This window comes from Oncorhynchus keta, chromosome 29, assembly GCF_023373465.1.
Source record: "Oncorhynchus keta strain PuntledgeMale-10-30-2019 chromosome 29, Oket_V2, whole genome shotgun sequence".
NCBI lineage: Eukaryota > Metazoa > Chordata > Actinopteri > Salmoniformes > Salmonidae > Oncorhynchus > Oncorhynchus keta.
This window is the reverse complement of record NC_068449.1, coordinates 27,113,180-27,137,513: the sequence shown is the minus strand read 5'-3', so window position 1 is coordinate 27,137,513 and position 24,334 is coordinate 27,113,180. Positions and strand designations below refer to the sequence as shown.

The 24,334-nt window shown below is 41.4% G+C and overlaps 1 protein-coding gene across 3 annotated transcripts in view; it reads left to right on the top strand.

The window, feature by feature from the left end:
• Positions 1–20,833, top strand: part of lclat1 (lysocardiolipin acyltransferase 1) — a 31,135-nt gene extending 10,302 nt beyond the window's left edge. For 2 of the 3 annotated variants that reach the window (XM_052486342.1, XM_035743165.2), the window contains 5 exons: positions 15,369–15,538; positions 15,830–16,028; positions 16,148–16,294; positions 17,082–17,198; positions 17,996–20,833. In XM_052486342.1, the coding sequence (XP_052342302.1) occupies positions 15,371–15,538; positions 15,830–16,028; positions 16,148–16,294; positions 17,082–17,198; positions 17,996–18,519 (1,155 nt within the window). In that variant the 5' untranslated portion in view covers positions 15,369–15,370 and the 3' untranslated portion in view covers positions 18,520–20,833. The remainder of the gene's footprint in view (positions 1–15,368; positions 15,539–15,829; positions 16,029–16,147; positions 16,295–17,081; positions 17,199–17,995) is intronic. The other variant, XM_035743167.2, reaches the window with a different exon arrangement.
• Positions 20,834–24,334: the final 3,501 nt, after the last annotated feature.

The following is a 24,334-nucleotide window of genomic DNA, read 5'->3' as shown; positions in this document are numbered from 1 at the left end:
CATTGTATATCAACCGGGACAATTGGCTTTTCAGTAGGAGAGACAGGAAAAATGACTACCTCTGTCTTTTACGCAAGAATCTCTGAGAGCCCTCAGCTGGCCACTTACGCAATGTAGTCGTTTACGCTCATTCTTCAACATAAAGGCGTGAAACTACGTCACAATGCTGTAGACACCTTAGGGAATACGTGGAAAAAAGGAATCTGGTTGATATCCCTTTCAATGGCCAATAGGGGTGCAAAGGAATACAACGGTTTCAAAACATGAGTCACTTCCTGATTGGATTTTTCTTAGGCTTTCGCCTGCAATATCAGTTCTGTTATACTCACAGACAATATTTTTACATTTTTGGAAACTTTAGTGTTTTCTATCCTAAGCTGTCAATTATATGCATATTCTAGCATCTGGTCCTGAGAAATAGGCCGTTTACTTTGGGAATGTTATTTTTCAAAAAATAAAAATAGTGCCCCCTAGTTTCAAGAGGATAAAAGAAAGGGAATATTGAATGATCCCCAATGAGCCATCGCATCTCAAACATTTTCAACATACGTCTGTAAAATGATAGTCTAGAAACTAAAGCTTTGGTTGTCTTCCTCTCAGACTTCCATGCCTTCTCCCTGGACCTCAATGTCCACCTCTTGAACATCAGACTCTGAGGCCTCATCTTCTGTCACTTTCCAACCTTGTTGAGGATGGCTCGGTGTCAGGCTCAGAAAGCCTCACATTTGCCCAATGGCCACCAATTTTTCAACCCGTGTATTGGTCAGCCTGTTGTGTTCCCAAACAAGGGCCAGTTGTGCTCTGAGGTGGCTGATGTTGGTGGAGAATGAGAATGATGGAGGCAAATGGGGGAAAGAGCCTCAGATCCACAAAGTCCCTTCCACCAGGTGGCTGATGGAATGTTAGCATGACTGCCATATTGCAAGCCCTTGCTTGGAAGTGTACTTCCCCAGAATGCCAAGAACCTTGCCCTCATCCAGGCCAAGGTGGCGAGACATGGTAGTGATGACACCGTAGGCCTTGTTGAGTTCTGCACCAGACCGATGCTCTTGCCAACCTACTTGGGGTCAGACATGTATGCTGCAGCATGTATGGGCTTCAGGCAGAAGTCTTCACGCAGAAGTCTTCACGCTTTTTGATGTATTTCAGAACTACAGTTTCCTCTGCTTGGAGCAACAGTGAAGTGGGCAGGGTAGTATGGATTTCTTCTCTTACATCTGCAAGCAGTCTGAACATCAGACAGAATGGCATTGTCACCCTCAATCCGTGCAATGGCTACTGCTATAGGTTTCAGGCTGCTTACCACTCTCCCAAAATACATCATCCATGCAATGTGCAGACCGGTGTGTCTGTTGTCCCTTGTCTGTGCTCTTGTAGAATAGTGGTTGAGGGTGGAGACGGTGTAGTTAATTATTCCTTGCCCACAAACATTCGACCACCCATCAGAGATGACTGCAATACAGTCTGCTTTCTCTATGATTTGCCTTCACTTGAATTCTGTTGAACTCTGCATCCAGCAAATTAGTAGATAAAGCGTGTCTGTTTTGAGGGATGTATGCGGGGCGAAGAACATTCAGAATTCTCTTCCAATACACATTGCCTGTGGGCATCAGAGGTGAACCAGTTGCGTACACAGCTCAAGCAAGTCTTTAATCAGCATTTATCTGACTACGTTCCTCCATTGAGTCCAAAATACTTCTAATTCCAGGAGGACCATGAGCTATTGCTATCGATAAGGTGTCTGATTCATCATTTTCACCTCGAATAGAAGAAGAGGGACTTTTGTCACAGGTTGTGAGCGCTGAGGGAACTTTATGCACTTGGCCAGATTCTGCATCTTTGTTACATTCTTCACGTGATTTGGCACAGTATTTTCAAATGTACACCACTTTTCGTTCTACATTAGCTGCAATGAAATGTCTCCACACATCAGATATTACCCGTGGCATTTTCCTGTAAAGATTGGGGGGAAAATTGTTTTTAAAAAAACTAATACAATTCCATGTACAGGTAAACAGTTAGGTAGTTACATTTAAACAACTCCTTTTGTAAGATGTTTTACAATGAAATGTGTATGGAAACAGGTGAATTAACACTCAGCAGGTTCAAGCAAGTTAAAAACCCACATGGTAGCAAAAACTAACTAGCAGAAATGGCTAACAAGTTAGAAATGATTTAACACACTTTGCTGTAGGCTACTATTTACTAGTTATCAAAAAATCATGTATGTCATAAAATATATTCACCCCACCCAGTATTGCAATCAAAACTTACAGAAATAATGTAGTCCTTTGGCTCAGACAGTGTAGTACTGTGGGCTCAATAGCATCTCACAGAACGACAGATTTTCACCTTGTCAGCTCGGGGAACCAATCTTGCAACCTTACAGTTAACTAGTCCAACGCTATAACGACCTGCCTCTCTCGTTGCACTCCACAAGCCTGTTACGCGAATGCAGTAAGCCAAAGTAAGTTGCTATGTAGCATTTAAACTTATCTTATAAAAACAATCAATAAATCATTATCACTAGTTAACTACACATGGTTGATGATATTACTAGATATTATCTAGCGTGTCCTGCGTTGCATGTAATCTGGCTGAGCATACAAGTACCTAAGTATCTAACTGAGCGGTGGTAGGCAGAAGCAGGCGCGTAAACATTCATTCAAACAGCACTTTCTTTGCGTTTTGCCAGCAGCTCTTCGTTGTGCGTCAAGCATTGCGCTGTTTATGACTTCAAGCCTATCAACTCCCGAGATGAGGCTGGTGTAACCGAAGTGAAATGGCTAGCTAGTTAGCGCGCGCTAATAGCGTTTCAAAACCTCACTCGCTCTGAGCCTTGGAGTGGTTGTTGTGGAGCGATGGGTAACGCTGCTTCGAGGGTGGCTGTGTTCCTGGTTCGAGCCCAGGGAGGAGTGAGGAAAGGGACGGAAGCTATCCTGTTACACTGGCAATACTAAAGTGCTTATAAGAACATCCAATAGTCAAAGGTATATGAAATACAAATGGTATAGAGGGAAATAGTCCTATAATAACTACAACCTAAAACCTCTTACCTAGGAATATTGAAGACTCATGTTAAAAGGAACCACCAGCTTTCATATGTTCTCATGTTCTGAGCAAGGAACTTAAACGTTAGCTTTCTTACATGACACATATTGCACTTTTGCTTTCTTCTCCAACACTGTTTTTGCATTATTTAAACCAAATTGAACATGTTTCATTATTTATTTGAGGCTAAATTGATTTTATTGATGTATTATATTAAGTTAAAATAAGTGTTCATTCAGTATTGTTATAATTGTCATTATTATAAATCACTTTTTTTTTTTTTATCGGCCAATTTAATTGGACCGGCTTTTTTGGTCCTCCAATAATCGTTATCGGTAACGGCGTTGAAAAATCATAATCGGTCGACCTCTATTCTCATTAGTGTGCAAGATCTTGAGAATCAGCTGTACATGTGATGGAAGAATGCACTGTGCATGCAGAGGGTTGCAAGTCCATTGACTTGGGGATAGTTTAACCAAAATATGCCTCAAGACCTAGAATTGCCGTATGCTTATCCCACAAAAAAGGTTCAGTTATAAGCTATTTTTTAAATGAATTTAGCAAATTTCCCAAAATTCCAGGGCTTAACTTCCCATTGAACGTTTTTGGAGAGTTTCCGACCCTTTGCAACCCTAGTAAGCATTAGAATAAGCCACCTCGGTATTTGCAACCATTGTTGATCATATATTGCTAGGAGCTAATTCATTGTCAGTATTGTGGAATAATTCTGTTAAGATAAGATTTTGAATGGAGAAAGCTGACCCAAGAGCAGTGCTGCCTTTTTGATTCCATCAGTATCGACACATGCCTCAACGACGCAATTAGAGAATGTTCTCTTTAGGTTGTTCTGGGAAACATGTTACATCTTTGACGGTTGTAGGAAAGATGCATCGTTAAAACACTTGTAAGTCTAAATTCCATTGCTATCGGGAAACCGGGCCCTGGAGGGTTTCCAAAACCTCCCGGGCCAGCAGGCAGCCCTGTATGTCGATTCCTGCTGTGTGTATTGATCATTAGCACAACTAAGCCTTTCACTCTCCCTGACCTTTATCAGAGATCCAATGGAAACAAGTGATTAAAGTGTTGTTATATTTTTCTGACTAACATTTCACTCCCTGCAAACTGCACAGCTCATCAGACTGCAGCAATTAGCTGTGAGCAAAGTGGTGATGGAACCCAGGGGTAGAAGTCCTCTGTTTTTCCACTGCAACTGTTCAGCTAGACTAACTCACTAGTTAAGTTAGTGGCTCAGTTGGTAGAGCATGGCACTTGCAATGCCACAGTTTGATTCCCACGGGACCAGTATGAAAAATGTATGCACTCACTACTATAAGTCGCTCTGAATAGAAGTATGTCAAATGACTAAAATGGAAGAAATTAAATGTAATTACTTACGCAAATGGTTTAGAGAGCAGAGAACCAAGAATGGGCAAGACTCGGCTTGCTGTTTAGACATGGTTGAGCTCTCATTTCCATTTGCTCTATGGTGATATCTGGTCTAGACTCAGACTGGAATGCAATACAATTGCCAGAGTATGCAGGGTCAGACTAACAGCAAATATTCTTCATTGCAGTTAGGCAAGATCCTATTTTAGGCAATGTTCTGTGGACATTGCTACGGTGATTTGAATAAACATTTAGTCAACCCTCATCTTATGATTTTATTACATTTGTCTGCAGGTCCTTAAATTAATTTAAGACTGACCTTTTTATTAGATTTGAAAATGCCTTAACAGCAGGGTAGGTTAGCCTTTACAATTTGATAGGGGAAACACCAGTTCGACAATACTATGTATGTATTTTTTTTGTTTGACTAAAATCAGATATAAAGTATGTATAACATTTTATGGAGCAATATATTTTTAAATAACAGTCTTTGAACTAACAATCACCAAAATAAAATGTAGACAGTCTGGTAGAATCTAAAATTCCAAAAATGTCATGGCATGCGGTCCCCATTTAAATTTTGTGAAAATGTTTGTGTCACTCTGACAATGTGTAGAATTACAGGAAACTAGCATCAAAGAGCATTAAACACTCCAATAGGCATGTGTGTTATTTTGTTGCTCATTACAAAAACCATATTTCAGTCTTGGTGTGTTTCCTGACCGATTCCGCTTTTGGTTTATTATATTAATTATATTTGTCCCCCATGAGACAGTGAAGCCTATTTCACTTCCTCAAAATCCCCAGAATCAAACCAAGATGACTCAAGACATCTGTAATGTTTGTTTTTGCCGAGGATGTTTTAGTTGTACAATTTTACAATGTAACTAAGGTGTTTGGTGCTGTATTTCCCAAGTTAATTTAAAAAAAGTGTGGTCTTACGTAAACAAAGTCTAAGCTGCTGGGCAGGTCTGTCTCATTGCCTAATGCTATTGGATAGAGTACAATCACTGCAGCTGTTCACCCAATGTTAGTGGGCAAATGGACATTGTCAAATCAAAACCCAACCTTCATTTACCTGTTGTGACGCACGGATGTTCCAAACTCCATTTTAGACAAAATGAACCTATTTACACTTTGTAGTCAATGTTGACACTAGAATAAGTGTTTTCTGACTCGTATCAATGCCAAATATGACATTTTCAAAGGGACTCATTGCTTTTTAAAGGCACTTTTTAAAACTGTAAAATGTTTTCCCCACCCAATGGCAAAATGTGTAGTAATTGTAGGAAATTTGATGTAACTCACATTTTATTGTTTGCATACACCCATTTAGATGTTATTAAGGGTGTAGCCAAATGCTTGTGTGTTCCAGCTCCAACAGTGCAGTAATATCTAACAATAGACACATGTTAAAAGCAAAAGAATGGAATTAATTAATATTAGGTTGAGCAATGTCCAGTGCATTTGGAAAGAATTCAGACTCCTTAACTTTTCCACATGTTACTTTTTCTAAAAATGGTTACAAAAACACTAATGACATTTTGCACATTTATTAAAAATGTAACCGATATGAAATTCACATAAGTATTCAAGCCCTTTACTCAGTACTTTGTTAAAGCTCCTTTGGCAGCAATTTTTTTCAACGCCGATACCGACTTATTGGAGGACCGAAAAAGCCGCTACCAATTAATCGTCCGTTTTAATTTTTAAAATATATATATATATATATATATATATATATATATATATAAAAAGTATTTGTAATAATGACAATTACAACAATACTGAATGAACACTTATTTTAACTTAATATAATATATCAATAAAATCAATTTAGCCTCAAATAAATAATGAAACATGTTCAATTTGGTTTAAATAATGCAAAAACAAAGTGTTGGAGAAGAAAGTAAAAGTGCAATATGTGCCATGTAAGAAAGCTAACGTTTAAGTTCCTTGCTCAGAACATGAGAACATATGAAAGCTGGTGGTTCCTTTTAACCATGAGTCTTCATTATTCCCAGGTAAGAAAGAAATAGTCCTATAATTCCCTCTCTATGATTTGTATTTCATACACCTTTGACTATTGGATGTTCTTATAGGCACTCCAGTATTGCCAGTGTAACAGTATAGCTTCCGCCCCTCTCCTGCCCCCTACCTGGGCTCGAACCAGGAACACATCGACAACAGCCACTCTCGACGCAGCGTTACCCATGCAGAGTAAGGGGAACAACTACTCCAAGTCTCAGAGCGAGTGACGTTTGAAACGCTATTAGCGCACACCCCGCTAACTAGCTAGCCATTTCACATCGGTTACACCAACCTAATCTCGGGAGTTGATAGGCTTGAAGTCAAACAGCTCAATGCTTGAAGCACAGCGAAGAGCTGCTGGCAAAACGCACGAAAGTGCTGTTTGAATGAATGCTTACGAGCCTGCTGGTTCCTACCACCGCTCAGTCAGACTGCTGTATCAAATCATAGACTTAATTATAACATAACACACAGAAATACGAGTCTTAGGTCATTAATATGGTCGAACCCGGAAACTATCATCTCGAAAACAAGATGTTTATTCTTTCAGTGAAATACGAAACCGTTCCGTATTTTATCTAATGGGTGGCATCCCTAAGTCTAAATATTCCTGTTACATTGCACAACCTTCAATATTATGTCATAATTACGTAAAATTCTGGCAAATTAGGCGGCCCAAACTGTTGCATATACACTGTCTCTGCGTGAAGTGAACGCAAGAGAAGTGACACAATTTCACCTGGTTAATATTGCATGCTAAATCCAGGTTATTTTAGCTAAATATGCAGGTATAAAAAATATACTTCTGTGTATTGATTTTAACAAATGCATTGATGTTCATGGTTAGGTACAGTCGTGCAACGATTGTGCTTTTTTTCGCACATGCGCTTTTGTTAAATCATTCCCCGTTTGGTGAAGTTTGCTGTCTTTGTTAGGAAGAAATAGTCTTCACAGTTCGCAATGAGTCATGTTAGCAGGCAATATTAACTAAATATGCAGGTTTAAAAAGATATACTTGTGTATTGATTTTAAGAAAGGCATTGATGTTTATGGTTAGGTACACATTGGAGCAACGACAGTCCTTTTTCGCAAATACGCACTGAATCGATTATATGCAACGTAGGACACGCTAGATAAACTAGTAATATCATCAACCATGTGTAGTTAGTGATTTATGATTGATTGTTTTTTATAAGATAAGTTTAATGCTAGCTAACAACTTACCTTGGCTTCTTACTGCATTCGCGTAACAGGCAGTCTCCTCGTGGAGTGCAATGTAATCAGGTGCTTAGAGCGTTGGACTAGTTAACTGTAAAGTTGCAAGATTGAATTCCCGAGCTGACAAGGTGTAAATCTGTCATTCTGCCCCTGAACAAGGCAGTTAACCCACCGTTCCTAGGCAATCATTGAAAATATGAATGTGTTCTTAACTGACTTGCCTAGTTAAATAAAGGTGAAAAAATAAAATAACAAATTGGGCCAAATCGTTGTCCAAAAATACAGATTTCCGATTGTTATGAAAAGTTGAAATCGGCCCTAGTTAATCGGCCATTCCGTAATCGGTCAAGCTCTACTGCAGATCCTTTCAAACTCTGTCAGGTTGGATGGGCAGCGTAGCTGCACAGCTATTTTCAGGTATCTCCAGAGATGTTTGATCGTGTTCAAGTCTGGGCTCTGGCTAGGCCACTCGGACTTTCAGAGCCTTGTGCCAAAGCCACTCCTGCTTTGTCTTAGCTGTGTGCTTAGAGTTGTTGTCAAGTTGGAGGGTGAACTGTTGCCCCAGTCTGAGGTCCTAAGCAGGTTTCCATCAAGGATCTTTCTGTACATCATTCCCTCGATCATGACTAGTCTCCCAGTCACTGCCGCTGAAAAACAAACCCACAGCATGATGTCAATGGGTCTGAATACTTTCCAAATGCACTGTACATATGAAGTCAAATCTAATTTTATTGGTCACATACACATGGTTAGCAGATGTTATTTGCGAGTGTAGTGAAATGCTTGTAGAAGAAGCGAGGCAGTCCTCTGTCGGGTCCATCAAGTGGGTAAAACAGTATGTAAACATTTATTTAAAGTGACCAGTGTTCCATGACTACATACATAGGGCAGCAACCTCTAAGGTACATGGAAGAGTAACCGGGTGGTAGCCATCTAGTGACAGTGACCTAAAGTTCAAGGCATTGTACTGGGCGGGGGCTGGCTAGTGGTGTCTCTTTAACAGACTGATGGCCTTGACATATAAGCTGTTTTACAGTCTCTCGGGACCAGCTTTGATGCACCTGAACTTACCTCGCCTTCTTGGTGATAGTGGGGTGAACAGGTCCTTGATGATCTTCTTGACCTTCCTGTGACACCGGGTGCTGTAGATGCAGGCAGTGTGCTGCCGGTGACGTGTTGGACAGACCGTACCACCCTCTGGAGAGCCCTGTGGTTGTAGGTGGTGCAGTTGCCATACCAGGCGGCGATACAGCCCGACAAGATGCTCTCAATGGTGCATCTGTGAAAGTTTGAGGGTCTTATGGGACCAAACAAATTTCTTCAGCCTCCTGAGGTTAAAGAGGTGCTGTTTCACCTACACCACACTGTCTGTGTGTGGACCATTTCAGATGGTCATTGACGTGTACACTGATGAACTTTTAAGCTTTTCACCTTCTCCGCTGCGGCCCCATTAGTGTGGATTGGGGAGCGTAACTGTGAAGTGTTCTTTTTGCCCCATTTCTAAACATGTAGAATTGCAGAAAATGTCAATTAAAAACGGCAACATTTTCTCTCTGCGACCTCTTAAAGCCGTGCCCCACGCTAAGTTTGCCACAGCTGCTGAAAACAATATAGGAAAAACACTGAACTAGAGCTGGGACAATAAACCAAAAATTACTGACGTTGCCTTCCTTTTACCAATAAAATTTTGCTGACATCGGTGATTAGGTGACACAATGTTCCTGCTGATTTTGGGGGTTAAAAAACATTTGTCAACAGTAATGTGCAGAATTTGTATTTTTTAAATATTTTATTTAACCTTTTATTTAACTAGGCAAGTCATTTCCTGCAATGAAAGTGTATGCCTTGTCCCTTTTTCGCTTCACTCCTGCTCCCCCCTCTTGCACACTGAGTAAAGCATGCATACTGACAGTGAGCAACAGTTTTTAAAACTGTTGGAGTTGAGTCTCTGCTTTATGTGAGTATAACAATTATTTCTTAACTGTCAGTATAGAGGAAATAGCACTACAGTAAATTATGCATAAAATAGCCTAGGCCAATATGTACAGAAACCATGCAGGCAAATTCATCTCTCAAGGTATCAGGATCCTATTTTGACAATGTCCATTGTGCAGTCCCTGAACATGCTAAATGAAATGGCTGACTTCTTTCATGTGTTACTTGGCACTGGAAAAAGTCAGTCTCGATCCCTCCCGCTTAGCTACCTTGCTTCGAAGTATAGACATTTGATACCTGAATCACTGAATGGGGGATATTATACTGAATGGATATATATTCTAAAATAATAAGACTTTTTTTTGGTTAGTCTGTTACAGCATAATATCTCCAGGAGAGCTACTGGTTGTGTAATTTTTGTTGTTGCTGAATTACAGTTCGTATAAACAAATCAGTCGATTTGAAATAAATGTAATTATACCCTAATCTATGGATTTCACATGACTGGCCAGGGACGCAGCCTTTATTTAACTAGGCAAGTCAGTTAAGAACAAATTCTTATTTACAATGACGGCGTACACTGGCCAAACCCGGACGACGCTGGGCCAATTGTGCGCCGCCCTATGGGACTCCCAATCACGACTGGTTGTGTTACAGCCTTGATTCGAACCAGGGTGTCTCTAGTGACTCCTCTACCATTGAGATGCAGTGCCTTAGACCCGAGTGGTGCAGACAGAAATACTCCACTTTTCACCTCTCATCCTCTGAGGACCCTAAAGGTGTGTCCTCCACACTTCCCGTGTGTGGTCTTCAGCGTGTGTGTTGGGAGTAAGTTGTGGGAGAGAGCAGTAACAGGGGAGGTGTAATTGTGCTGAGCCAGGGTGTTCCTCACCTCTGCCACGCTTCATGTTAAAAAACTACTCTTAAACCCCATCCTGGCTTTGTATGACAGACTGGTGCACTAACAACTCAGGTGTATCATCCACTTTGCGTGCTGCTGCCGTGAGAGCTGCTGTGTCATGCTGTTGCTATGCATGGTGGTAATGACAAGAGGGGGGTTGGGACTGGGAGACTTGTGCAATAACAGCGGTAATTGAGGTGGATGAGCATGAACCCACAGGTGAAACACCTGCTTGGTCGAGCAGAACTCCCTTCACCAAGTCAGCAAGACCGAGCAATAAAGACTAGCTGCATAAATAAAGCCATATTAAAAAGCTTCATTTTGCTCTACATTTTAGTTTCTTTCCTACTGATTTAGTGTAATAATTTCTTTATTTCCTTAGGATAGGCTTATACTTTTATCCAAAGCACATGCATAGCATATGTAGCCTACATCCCAATTCTTAGGCTAGTAGCTGACACTAACAGTTCTGGGAAAGTTTGTCCCACCTCTTGGGTTTCAAATAAAATTGTATTTGTCACATCCGCTGAATACAACAGGTGTAGGTAGACCTTAGTGTAAAATGCTTACTTACAAGCCCTTAACCAACAATGCAGTTAAGAAAATAAATACAAAATAAAAAAAGTTACACAATAAATAACAATCATGAGGCTATATACAGCGGGTAATGGTACCGTGTCAATGTGCGGGGGTACAGGTTAGTCGAGGTCATTTGTACATGTAAGGTAACGTGACTATGAATGGATAATAAACCAGCGAGTAGCCGCAGTGTGAAAACAAAAGGGGGGTGTCGATTGACTAAATTAAAAGTTTGGGCAGTTTCCTGGACTTTCTGTCTGGCCGCCGAGGTGGTGAAGGTAGGAAACAACATCTCCACTTCACTGACCCTCAACACTGGGGCCCCACAAGTGTGTGTGCTCAGCCCTCTTCTGTACTCCCTGTTTACCCATGACTGCGTGGCCATGCATGCCTCCAACTCAATCATCAAGTTTGCAGACGACACAACTGCAGTGGGCTTGATCACCAACAACCACGAGACAGCCTACAGGGAGATGAGGGCTCTCGGAGTGTGGTGTCAACAAAACAAAGGAGATGATCATGGACTTCAGGAAACAGCAGAGGGGAGCTGCTGTGTGGATCAAGCATTCATTTGAAAGAGTAAGAACATTTCAGCGAGACAACCCAAAGGCGAAATCCATTAACACCAAGATAATGGAATTGATTGCCCTTGACAGTTAACCGTTCTGTCGTGGGTGATGTTGGCCTTCACAACTGGTTGAGCACCGGTACACACTAACAAGTGCGCTATTTTTCAGATGTTGCCCTACCGGAGTTGCACAGTAATAACATTACTGCTATTAGCTTCACAACATACTATGGAATGCCGTTTGGGTCTTTGCGTGTCAAATAACACTATTTGACAATAACACTATTTGACACGTTAAATAAGCTTTTAATTTGACACTCCAAATAACACAGTTGTATTATAGAAGGATGTGTGTGCTGAAATTGCATGTGCAAGCCAATATTTAGACTAGATAATGTTAAACAAGGTTAGAATGTAAAGCAATGAAATGGGGTATCAGTCTACTCTGTGACACCCACAGAACTGAAGAGTTTATGCCAATATTAGCATTGTAGCTCTTATCGCGGGACATAGGTTGACATGTATGGCTCAATTCGGTTGTTTAGAGTCCCACCATAAGATCGACGATGCTAATGTTCTTTGGGTGTCACTGAGTAGACTGATACCCCATGTCATTTATCCACAATCCATAGGTAAGGCTGTACAGTGAAATAAGTATACCCCCAATGCAATTCTAAAGTATAATGCATCCAGTGTGATTTCAACAGATTTGTCAAATTAATGAGTTGTCCTAGTTTTTTTTTTTATATATAAAATTCCAACATCGTTTTGCATGATATAGTCAATTATGGCATAATTATACTATTTGTATTCCTTTGCATCACTGTCAATGAAATATTTATTCTGAAGGCTAATCGCTAAGTCCACTATTGTGGCTATTCCTTGTGGCTAGCTTCACATCGATGGGTCCGACCACCATTAATCAAATAAGAACGGTCTAATAGATATGGTTATTTTAGATGGTGACACCTAGCTACTGAAACATTGTCGTTTTGCTATGTTTTTGGGGAAGAACATTGTTTGCATCCATGAGCTAGCTAGCTGTTATTTATGACCAGCACTGTAGGTGCTACCAGCATCATAGCATGCGTATCGATGAATAGTTGAGACATATATGAAATACGAGTGATAGTGTAATCAATGTGTAATAGCTACGTAAATAATGTATGAATGCGTTACATTATTATGTGATGTACAGTCATATTCAGGTCCTGATTGGTCAGTGTTATTTGACACATAAGTGAAAGAAATGGGGTTTTACTGGTAATGGTGACATGTGTAAATGTCAACAAAATGTATATATATTTTTTCCAACTTTATTTAACCAGGTAGGCCAGTTACAGTTGAAGTCGGAAGTTTACATACACCTTCGCCAAATACATTTAAACTCAGTTTTTCAGAATTCCTGAAATTTAATCCTATTAAAAATGCCCTGTCTTAGGTCAGTTAGGATCACCACTTTATGTTAAGAATGTGAGATGTCAGAATAATAGTAGAAAGAATTATTTATTTCAGCTTTTATTTCTTTCATCACATTCCCAGTGGGTCAGAAGTTTACATACACTCAATTAGTATTTTGTAGCATTACCTTTAAATTGTTTAACTTGGGTCAAACGTTTCGGGTTGCCTTCCACAAGCTTCCCACAATAAGTTTGGTGAATTTTGGCCCATTGCTCATGACAGAGCTGGTGTAACTGAGTCAGGTTTGTTGGCCTCCTTGCTCACACACGCTTTTTCAGTTCTGCCCACAAATTTTCTATTGGATTGAGGTCAGGGCTTTGTGATGGCCACTCCAATACCTTGAATTTGTTGTCCTTAAGCCATTTTGCCACAACTTTGGAAGTGTGCTTGGGGTCATTGTCCATTTGGAAGACTCATTTGCGACCAAGCTTTAACTTCCTGACTGATGTCTTGAGATGTTGTTTCAATATATCCACATCATTTTCCACCCTCATGATGCCATTTATTTTGTAAAGTGCACCAGTCCCTCCTGCAGCAAAGCACCCCCCACAACATGATGCTGCCACCCCCGTGCTTCACGGTTGGGATAGTGCTCTTCGGCTTGGACGCCTCTCCCTGTTTCTTCCAAACGTAACAATGGTTATTATGGACAAACAGTTCTATTTTTGTTTCATCAGACCAGAGGACATTTCTTCAAAAAGTACAATCTTTGTCCCCATGTGCAGTTGCAAACCATAGTTTGGCTTTTTTATGGTGGTTTTGGAGTAGTGGCTACTTCCTTGCTGAGTGGCATTTCAGGTTATGTCGATATAGGACTCGTTTTACTCTGGATATAGATACTTTTGTACCCGTTTCCTCCAGCATCTTCACAAGGTCCTTTGCTGCTGTTCTGGGATTGATTTGCACTTTTCACACCAATGTACGTTCATCTCTAGGAGGCAGAATGTCTCCTTCCTGAGGGGTATGACAGCTGCCTGGTCCCATGGTGTTTAAACTTGCGTACTATTGTTTGTAGAGGTTGACCGACTGTGATTTTTCAACGCCGATACCGATTATTGGAGGACCAAAAAGGCCGATACCGATTAATCAGACAATTTAAAAATATATATATATTAGAAATGTGTTGTTTTTTTTTTAATAATGACAATTACAACAATACTGAATGAACACTTATTTTAACTTTAATATAATACATCAATAAAATCAATTTAGCCTCAAATAAATTAAACATTTTCAATTTGGTTTAAATAATACGAAAACAAAGTGTTGGAGGAGAAAGCAAAAGTGCAATATGTGCCATGTGAAAAAAGCTAATGTTTAAGTTCCTTGCTCAGAACACGAGAACATATGAAAGCTGGTGGTTCCTTTTAACATGAGTCTTCAATATTCCCAGGTAAGAAGTTTTAGGTTGTAGTTATTATAGGACTATTTCCCTGTATACCATTTGTATTTCATTAACCTTTGACTGTTGGATGTTCTTATAGGCACTCTAGTATTGCCAGTGTAACAGTATTTACAGTGGGGCAAAAAAGTATTTAGTCAGCCACCAATCGTGCAAGTTCTCCCACTTAAAAAGATGAGAGAGGCCTGTAATTTTCATCATAGGTACACTTCAACTATAACAGACAAAATTAGATTTTTTTTCTCCAGAAAATCACATTGTAGGATTTTTAATGAATTTATTTGCAAATTATGGTGGAAAATAATTATTTGGTCACCTACAAACAAGCAAGATTTCTGGCTCTCACAGACCTGTAACTTCTTCTTTATATTTAGACTATTCAGTGAAAATGTAAAATATTCAGGTCTAAGATGAGGTTGTCGGCGAGCTGCATAAAATCCAGTTCCCTGATCACAGCATTTTAGCAGTAAGAAACCCCTGGCTCCGACCCCTATTTACATTCCACAATAGGAATGTCTGCCTTAGTTTTTCCACTGTTTTTGTGGAAATGTAGGAAGATCCACAGAACATGAGGGTTTGCTATTGATGAGGACATAACTCCATTTTGTCTTACATTAGGCTGGTTCATGATTAATCCAATCCTTCCTCATTATGCCCAACTTTCAGTTCCACATCAACATAGGAATTCGGCAGAATTGATTAGCCATCTCTGGAAGTGTTTATCCTACTTATCTCCTTCATGATCAGTTTAATAATGTAGTGAACTAACAAGTTGTCTTCACTGATGCATAAAGAGAGTCCAAATATAAATATGAAGTAATCTCTCTCCTTCCCAGGTATGGCGGTGTCTGTGCGTGGGCTGTACTTTGTGGTGACCCTGTTTCTGGGAAGTTTCTTTGGCAGCATCTTCATGCTGGGCCCTGTGCTACCTCTAATGCTGCTGTCACCCTCCTGGTACCGCTGGATCACAGACCGTATCGTGGCCACCTGGCTCACCCTGCCCGTGGTGAGTCATCTTACCCCTTGTCTGTCTCTCGGTGTTCCTTATGTCTGCATCCACTGATGTCTCTTATCACCTTTGTTTGACCACTGTGGGTAACTGTTTTGCCTTTTTGGTTTTGACCTAACATTCTTTGATCTATTGTCTTGATATTCTTTGACCTCTCACTGACTTTTTTTTTTTTTTTTTTGTACTATTCTTGGTGTCTGTGTTTTGGAACCAAATGAAATGACTCTTCCTGTTCCTACGTACCTCCCGCCCCCTCCCTCCCCCGTTTCCCTCCCTACCCCTGTGCAGGCCCTGCTGGAGCTGGTGTTTGGGGTGAAGGTGGTGATCACGGGTGATGGCTTCATCCCAGGGGAGCGCAGTGTGATCATCATGAACCACCGGACGCGTCTGGACTGGATGTTCCTGTGGTGTTGCCTGCTGAGGTACAGCTACCTGCGACTGGAAAAAATCTGCCTCAAGGCCGCCCTCAAAGGTGTGCCAGGCTTCGGTGGGTGTAAGCAACACACATACACCTCAGCATGGGTTACACAGTGCATTTTTTTTATACACACGACTGTAAATTGCTTTGGATAAAAGAGTGGCATTAATCAGGTTAATTTGCGTCAGGCTGGGCCATGCAGGTGGCCTGCTTCATCTTCATCAAGCGTCGGTGGGAGGAGGACCGCAGCCACATGGAGAACATGCTAGAGTACTTCTGTGACATCAGAGAGCCCCTGCAGCTCCTCCTCTTCCCTGAGGGCACTGACCTCACCGGTAACAGCTTTCAGTGACAACAGTCACTTAGCCAACCAGGGCAATGGTTTGGCTAGGACATCAACAATAGTACCCTGCATCAACCTCTTCCATCTCTCATCCCCAAGCTTGTTTACATCGGTTTTATAACTCCCTGAGGATGTATGTGTGATATGTGTATACAATCCTCTTAAAATCAGTTGGACCTACAGATCCTGGGCCAGATATGACAATTTATTAATAGTTTTAGTAATGGTTCCTCCACTTCCCCTACTGTCCTGGAGGGCTGGTGATAGGATTTGGATCAGGGTGTTCTTTTATGTGACCCCTTCTAGATCAAAGATGTCTTTGTCCCTGAGACGATATCTAAGGATCTATAGGTGTAGTGCTCCCCCTAGGCCAGTGTCATATCTTTTGATGAAATCAGCTTATGAAATGATATTTTATTCATATCTAGTAAGGACAATTTTTATTCATTTAACCTTTATTTAACTAGGCAAGTCGGTTAAGAACAAATTCTTATTTACAATGATGGCCTGGCAGAAGGCCTCTTGCGGGGACAGGGGCTTGGATTAAAAATATACATACATTTTAAAAAAAAAATATCGGACAAAACGCACATCACGACAAGCGACAATACAACACTACATAATTGGTGGTCATATACCATACATCAATATTCTCTTACTCTTACAGTAGTGCGCTAAACCCTATCCAAGAAATGTCATTTATTACAGTCAATTATCCTAGATGCTGACAATATTATTGAGCCTATTTCTCATTTTCTGTTTTTCTCTCTCTCCTGCAGACTACACTAGAGCAAGAAGTGATGACTTTGCGGAAAAGAACGGCCTGCCTAAGTTTGAGTATGTGCTGCACCCCCGCACCACTGGATTCACCTTCATCGTGGACACTCTCCGCAAAGGTCAGGGGTTAACCTTTTCTATATTTACTGTCATTTTTGACCCATGTTGCTGTAACATGCAGGAAAGTGAAACCAAGGGTGTTTTACTGGCTGTTTGTATTGTAGTCATCTGTCTTCGCTTTTTATGACAACAGTTAGCCTATGTCAAATGACTCAAGCGTGAAGGAATTATAACAAGCCACATCAGTGTTACCTGTTTTTCTTTAGGAATCTCAGACTAGTACTTCATCAACACTGTGACACATTACAGCACCCCAAGGCATCTCATATTGGCCTGTGAGCTAATCCTGGCAGCCTTCCATCAGTCTTAAATACCGCCGCCTGCAGCTCTTAGCTGGGCACTAACTCACCAAGCAGGTGTTCTGAACCACAGTGATGTCATCGGACTTAGCCCTGTTCCATCACCTCTGGTGATTGACATGTTATCTAGGTGGTCTTTGTCTGAGTGCGCTGTGCCCCTGGCCTATTTATATCCACTGACTCTCATACAGTACAGTAGGGAGTCGGTGGGAGCTCAGGGCTGGCAGGTGTCGTGTCATCCTCCCAGGCTGATATTTCACTCAGGTCCCTGCTCATTGTGTGGTATGGGAGTGGGGCTGAAGGCTTATTTAAGAGACAGGAATGATATAGTGCTCAGTGTGGGAAGCAAGCATGTCCTCAATATACTTACATTTAAGTTAGTTACATCATAGTTACATTTAACTCAAGGATATGGATCTTCTGCATCAGCATCCACACAAACCCTACAGTTAAAATAAAGATGCACGTTGGTCATGCATACCTCCCCTCCTTTACAGGAGACAACCTGGATGCCGTCCATGACATCACTGTGGCCTACCCCAAGAACATCCCTCAGACGGAGCGCCACCTGATCCTAGGGCAGTTCCCCCGGGAGATCCACTTCCATGTGCGCCGCTACGAGGCCTCCGCCCTGCCCACATCCCCTTCCGCCCTACAGGCCTGGACTCAGGAGCGCTGGGCAGAGAAGGAGGTCCGCCTGAGGGACTTCTATGCCGCTGAGCCCCGGGGCTTCGACAGGGAGGGCATGTGCCGCGTGCCACCTTGTAAGACGGAGCTCCGCGTGGCTATGATCAAGGCAGCATCTCTGTTCTACTGGAGCTCTTTCATAGCCTTGTCCTTCGCAGGCCTCTGGCTCTGGGCCCCGCTCCGTCTGTACTTCTTAGTGATGATGGGCGTCTACTTCGGCCAGCAGAAGCTGATAGGAGGGCTAGAACTACTGGAGCTGGCCTGTCATCGCTACTGGAAGTCTGTGACTGGGGACGAGAAGGAAAAGGTGGTGGACGGGAAGAAGGAGGAGTGAGGAGGAAGGGACGGCAGGAGGCTAACGTTTCTGCAGTGTTCAGTGAGGATGCTAGGCCTGAGTCCACAGTTGGGCTTGGTGCATATGCTGGAGGGTCATGGGCAATCTCCCTCGCTTCACAGGGAGTGAAGGGTGAACCGGCAGGCAATGTGCATGGCTTCTTGGGTGAGCTAACCTCACGGCTGAGGTTGCAGAAAAAAAACACAGGAAAGGATGAATGTTGTTCTTCTTGCTGGCTTGCTGGGGTCATAGTAGCTCATCACAGCCATTATGCTGGAAAGCCTTCATGTGTCTAACTGTCTTGCACCTTTGCTGTCTACAATTAAGAGGACTATCATTGGTCATCCTTTTTGTTCTTATGTTTATATTTCGTACCGTTCTAGAACCAGTGTCCATACCTGTGTATGAGTTTCACAATAATATACAGAATATTATGTCTTAGCCATGTGTTTTTAAATTGATTTTATTATTGTTTTGCGTATTTCCTTGGTTATGTATTTATTTATTTTAAGTGATGGAACAGAGCCATATACACAGCACTCATACATTAGATTAGTGTATGCTGTGATTATTTTAGTCCATATTTTAACTGTTTTTGTTCTGTGTTTAGCCAATGTAGATTATCCATTAGTCTAGCCAAATGAATCACTGTTTCCCGCAAGCAATCATTAGCCAACAAAAAAATGATTACCGGTAGAAATGAATGTTATCTGTCCAAGCGATGAGTCAGTTATACACTTAGTGTAGAATTGTTTACTGGCGTTGAATCTGAACACTCTTATGACATTAAGGTCACTGTCATGCCATTTACATTAAAGGTGCAATATGCAGAAATTGCTTTGCCATTCCCTGGTTGCTAAAATTCGAATAGTTTGCCAAATTTCAGTTTGTGACAAAGCAATGTATAGTGTAGCATATCATTGTACCATCAGTGAAATATATTTTCAATAACCAAAAATATTGTATTTTCAGCTGTTTTGAAGCTGGTGTACAAAACCGAAAGTAAAAGATGCAAAAACTAAATTTAACGGGAAGCATAGAAATAGTGCATATAGAACTGATCTACTGCTTCTTAGACTTGCTTTCAATGCTAAAGACGGATCTATAACTCACATTTCTATGTGAATTTGGTCAGGTTGCCCAAAAAGTTACATATTGCAGCTTTAAGCCTTTATACGTTAAGCTGTTTTCATTGTTTAACTCTTGATAAACCTGATGATTTTTGTATGCATGCTGGGAATAAAATGGTTTTGCAGGAGGTAATCCAAATGCAAGAATTGGCCATGTGATATAAAAAGGAACCAAACAGAATGTAGTAATCTGCCAAAACTGGGCAGGGCATTTTCACCACACGTTGCTAATAAAGGTGCTGTGGACTGCAGCAAGACTATCGTGCACCCTGGATGGAATGGGTGACGATTTGAGATCTGTGACTGAGCACGTACAAAATCAGCTTAGTTTTCTGCTCTTTTTCGGAAACAAACCGAAAGAGGGTCAGAGAATGTCATTGGGCAAACACCACTCCACAGAGGACCAGACTTGGAGTGGAAAACTGGTCTTGAAGTCACCCTAATCTAAAAAAAAACTCATGCCCACCTCTCTCTCTCCCTGGGGAACTGGCATTGATGTTCTCGGTGTGCTGCTAAACTCAATTTAGCAAATGACAACTGAGAAAGCTCTACTGGTTGTGCCAGGGGGAAAAAAATATTTAAATGAGAGCATCAGATTGGGCAATGCTCTGTCCACTAGTACCTAGCCACTGCTCTCAATGCCACCTCCAACCTTGCCATATATAGAGTTGAATGGTTTCTCGCACAATCCAGAACCGTTTTTATCAATGACACTGTGCACTGTTTGATCACCGACCACCTCAATGCTGCAGGTCAAATGATCATTTTTGTAAGAGTAGTCTCCTATGTACCAAGTCATAGATGGTTGTCTGTTCTTGTTTCTTGAAATACGAGGCCCTGTTTAAGTGTAGGGGCTGGTTACTGTGATTAGGCTGTGTTAACAATTCTCATCAGCATGTCAATGGTTTACCAAATTACTAATCATCTCTATTACTAGAATCTTTGAACCAGCTAGAATTTCCACAATTCTCCCATCTTTCTCATCTGTTGTCTTTGTTTCCCTATTTCTAGCTTTCTTGGTTGCTCAAAATTCTCTTTTTGTTGTGTTTTCTGTTTTTGTTCTTGTCCATAATAGACTCAACTGCTGATGCTGGACTCTTTTACAATCACTATCCTCAGGTAAATCTTTACTGGCCACTGTTATCAGTTATCACGCTGTTCAATAAATATATCATTTCAACCCATGCAGATGCTCTGCGTGTCTCTAAGAAATGTGTAATGTCAAATTATTTCTTCACTGGTTTGCTTCCTGGGTGCTGACCCAACATTGTCAGCTCACCACTGTGGGTGGTCCAGATATTCAACCTAACTTAATACAAAATTGTTCTAATTTTGCCAACCTCCACAACCATTAGAATCTCGTAGTTGTGGACTCCTGGAGTGTTCTTACTAAACATTGCAGTGAATGAATCAAGACCCTACACGCTCATGTTACACAACACCGAGCCATGGTGAGCTCATGCCATAGACCGTATATATAAATACACACACCACTGCAGTCTGCTGCAGTGCCGACAGACAGAGGGCAAGAGAGTTGAAGGTGAAGCGGTGTTGCTGTGGCAACTAATGTTGACTCCACCATTCCCTAGCAACGTGATGCAGAATGATGTCAATGGAAAGTACGCTATTATTTTCTCTACTGCTAACGGAATGATGCCAGTTTGTGTGTGTGTGTGCACGTCGGTTGGGTCTGAGCTTTGTCTCCAAGCATGAGTCTGCTCTAATTTGAAATCCCAGCTGGTGGTTGAGAGGGATGGAGTGATGCTGACATCTTTGGGAAAATGCAGGTATAGACACCAGGTTTACACAGGACTTTTTAAAATAGTCACCCCAGGGACTATTATTCACAGGGCAATTATGGATATGGGTTGAATTATTCTGTCAGTTTGTCCTTAGCTGTTTCTTTTATCTATGCTTTGGCCAAATTGAAGTCCACAACTCACTATGATGGATATGACAGTGGGTGGATGCATACAGCTTCCATCATTCTGTGAACATGGTCCTATTCCTTCTCGTTCCGGGTGGGACATGAAATCAGGGGCTCCTTATAGAGTAGCTTTCTTTAGAGCTGCATAACAGCATACTGACTACATAGGGAGGTTTATGCAAGAAGTATAATGCTGTCACTTAGTGGCAAGAAAAAGTATGTGAACCCTTTGGGATTACCTTGATTTCTGACACAAATTGGTCATCAAATTTGATCTGATCTGTAACTAAGGCACAAAATTAGACAAACATAGTGTGCTTAAACTAATAATACAATAATTTGTGTATTTTTTTCTTGTCTATATTGACTACCTTTAAACAATCACAGTGTAAGTTGGAAAAAGTATGTGAACACCTAGGCTAATGACTTCTCCAAAAGCTAATTGGAGTCAGGAGTCAGTTAACCTGGAGTCCAATCAATGAGATGAGATTGGGGATGTTGGTTAGAGCTGCCTTGCCCTGTAAAAAAAACACTCACAATGTGTTTACTATTCACAAGAAGCATTGCCTGATGTGAACCATGCATCTAACAAAAGAGATCTCAGAAGACCTAACATTAGGAATGGTTGACTTGCATAAAGCTGGAAAGGGTGACAAACGTATCTCGAAAAGCCTTGATGTTCATCAGTCCACGGCAAGACATATTGTCTATAAATTGAGAAAGTTCAGCACTGTGCTACTCTCCCTAGGAGTGGCCGTCCTGCAAAGATGACTGCAAGAGCACAGTGCAGAATGCTCAATGAGGTTAAGAAGAATCCTAGAGTGTCAGCTAAAGACTTACAGAAATCTCTGGAACATGCTAACATCTCTGTTGACGTGTCTACGATACGTAAAACACTAAACAAGAATGGTGTTCATGGGAGGACACCACGGAAGAAGCCACTGATGTCCAAAAACAACATTGCTGCACGTCTGGTTTGCAAAAGTGCACCTGGATGTTCCACAGCGCTACTGGCAAAATATTCTGTGGACAGATGAAGCTACAGTTGAGTTGTTTGGAAGGAACACACAACACTATTTGGAGAAAAAAGTCACAGCACACAACATCAAAACCTCATCCCAACTGTAATGTATGGTGGAAGGGAGCATCATGGTTTGGGGATGCTTGGCTGCCTCAGGGCCAGGACAGCTTGCTCTCATCGACGGGAAAATAAATTCTCAAGTTTATCAAGACATTTTGCAGGAGAATGTTAGGCTATCTGTCTGCCAATTGAAGCTCAACAGAAGTTGGGCGATGCAACAGGACAATGACAGAAGTAAATCAACAACAGAAAGTCTTCAACAGAATAAAATACATAATCTGGAGTGGCCCAGCCAGAGTCCTGACCTCAACCAGATTGAGATGCTGTGGCATGACCTCGAGAGCAGTTCACACCAGACATCCCAAGAATATTGCTGAACTGAAACCGTTTTGTAAAGAGGAATCGTCCAAAATTCCTCCTGGCCGTTGTGCAGGTCTGATCCGCAACTACAGAAAACATTTGGTTGAGGTTATTGCTTCCAAAAGAGGGTCAACCAGTTATTAAATCCTACTTTTTCCACCCTGCACTGTGAATGTTTACACGGTGTGTTCAATGAAGATGTGAAAATGTATAATTGTGTGTTGTTAGTTTAAGCAGACTGTCTACTGTTGTGACCTAGAAGATCAGATCAAATATTATGACCAATTTATACAGAAGTCCAGGTGTTTTCAAAGGTTTCACATACTTTTTCTTGCCACTGTATATATGAACGTTGCTTCCCAACATATACAGTTCCTAGTGTATTAACTTATATCCTATTGCGTGCAGAGTAATAGGAAGTGTAATTAACATGAGATGACTTCGATGGCCAAGTCTGCTGAAAGAGATCTGTGGCTTAGGGTGGGTGTGACTGCATGGGGGGGCAACACCGCTAGGGAAAAGAATCACCAATACAATGCAATTTGGGGACCAGAAACTTGTTTGTTGATCTTTCTGTTTTTTTCTACCTTGAGTATTGGTGGAGTTGTTGAGTGCCAGACCTAATCGTGTTGATCTTTTAATCCACCCTCTTTTAACCTCCTGACCCTTATCCTGTTTAGTTCAATCAGCTGAGATGCAGTACCTTACAAGTACACTACCCCACCTAGTTCTAACAAAATGGACCACCTATTCTATCCTGCCAAACCTGTGTAGTTAATCAAGATTTGTGAGAGCCTGCCTAGTAAGTGTTGGCTAGCACTCTGTTCCTTCGTTGAGTGATTCCAGACCCCTGCTGATTCTACCATTCATGACACCCACAGACAAAGATGGCATCCAACAGGATCAACTCTAAAAAATAACCCCCATGCTTAGCTCTAATATTTATGGGTGGTTTAGGAATGCTTTGTCACTGCCTTTTTTTAATAAGCCAATTTTACACACCACCAAACCCCTTTAGTGGGGATATTTTGTGCCTGTGTTGAGTCACAAAAGTGCTTGTGGTTACGTTGTCTGGTCGCACAGCTGTGCCTGTTTGTCTCCTTATCCGGGTTGACTGGGGGGTCCCCATTCTCTCACACTTTCCACTCCTCTCTGTACCCACTTTGAAGTTATCCACTATCAGTTTGTTGTGAGAGTTGGTATTGTTTTCAATTCATTTTTTTGTTGTTAATTCCCACTGTCCCCTAATGGAGAGCCTATTCCCTGTATTTTAAAGTGTGCTGTACATTAGTTTTTTTTAAGTACTCCTGTGTAGGC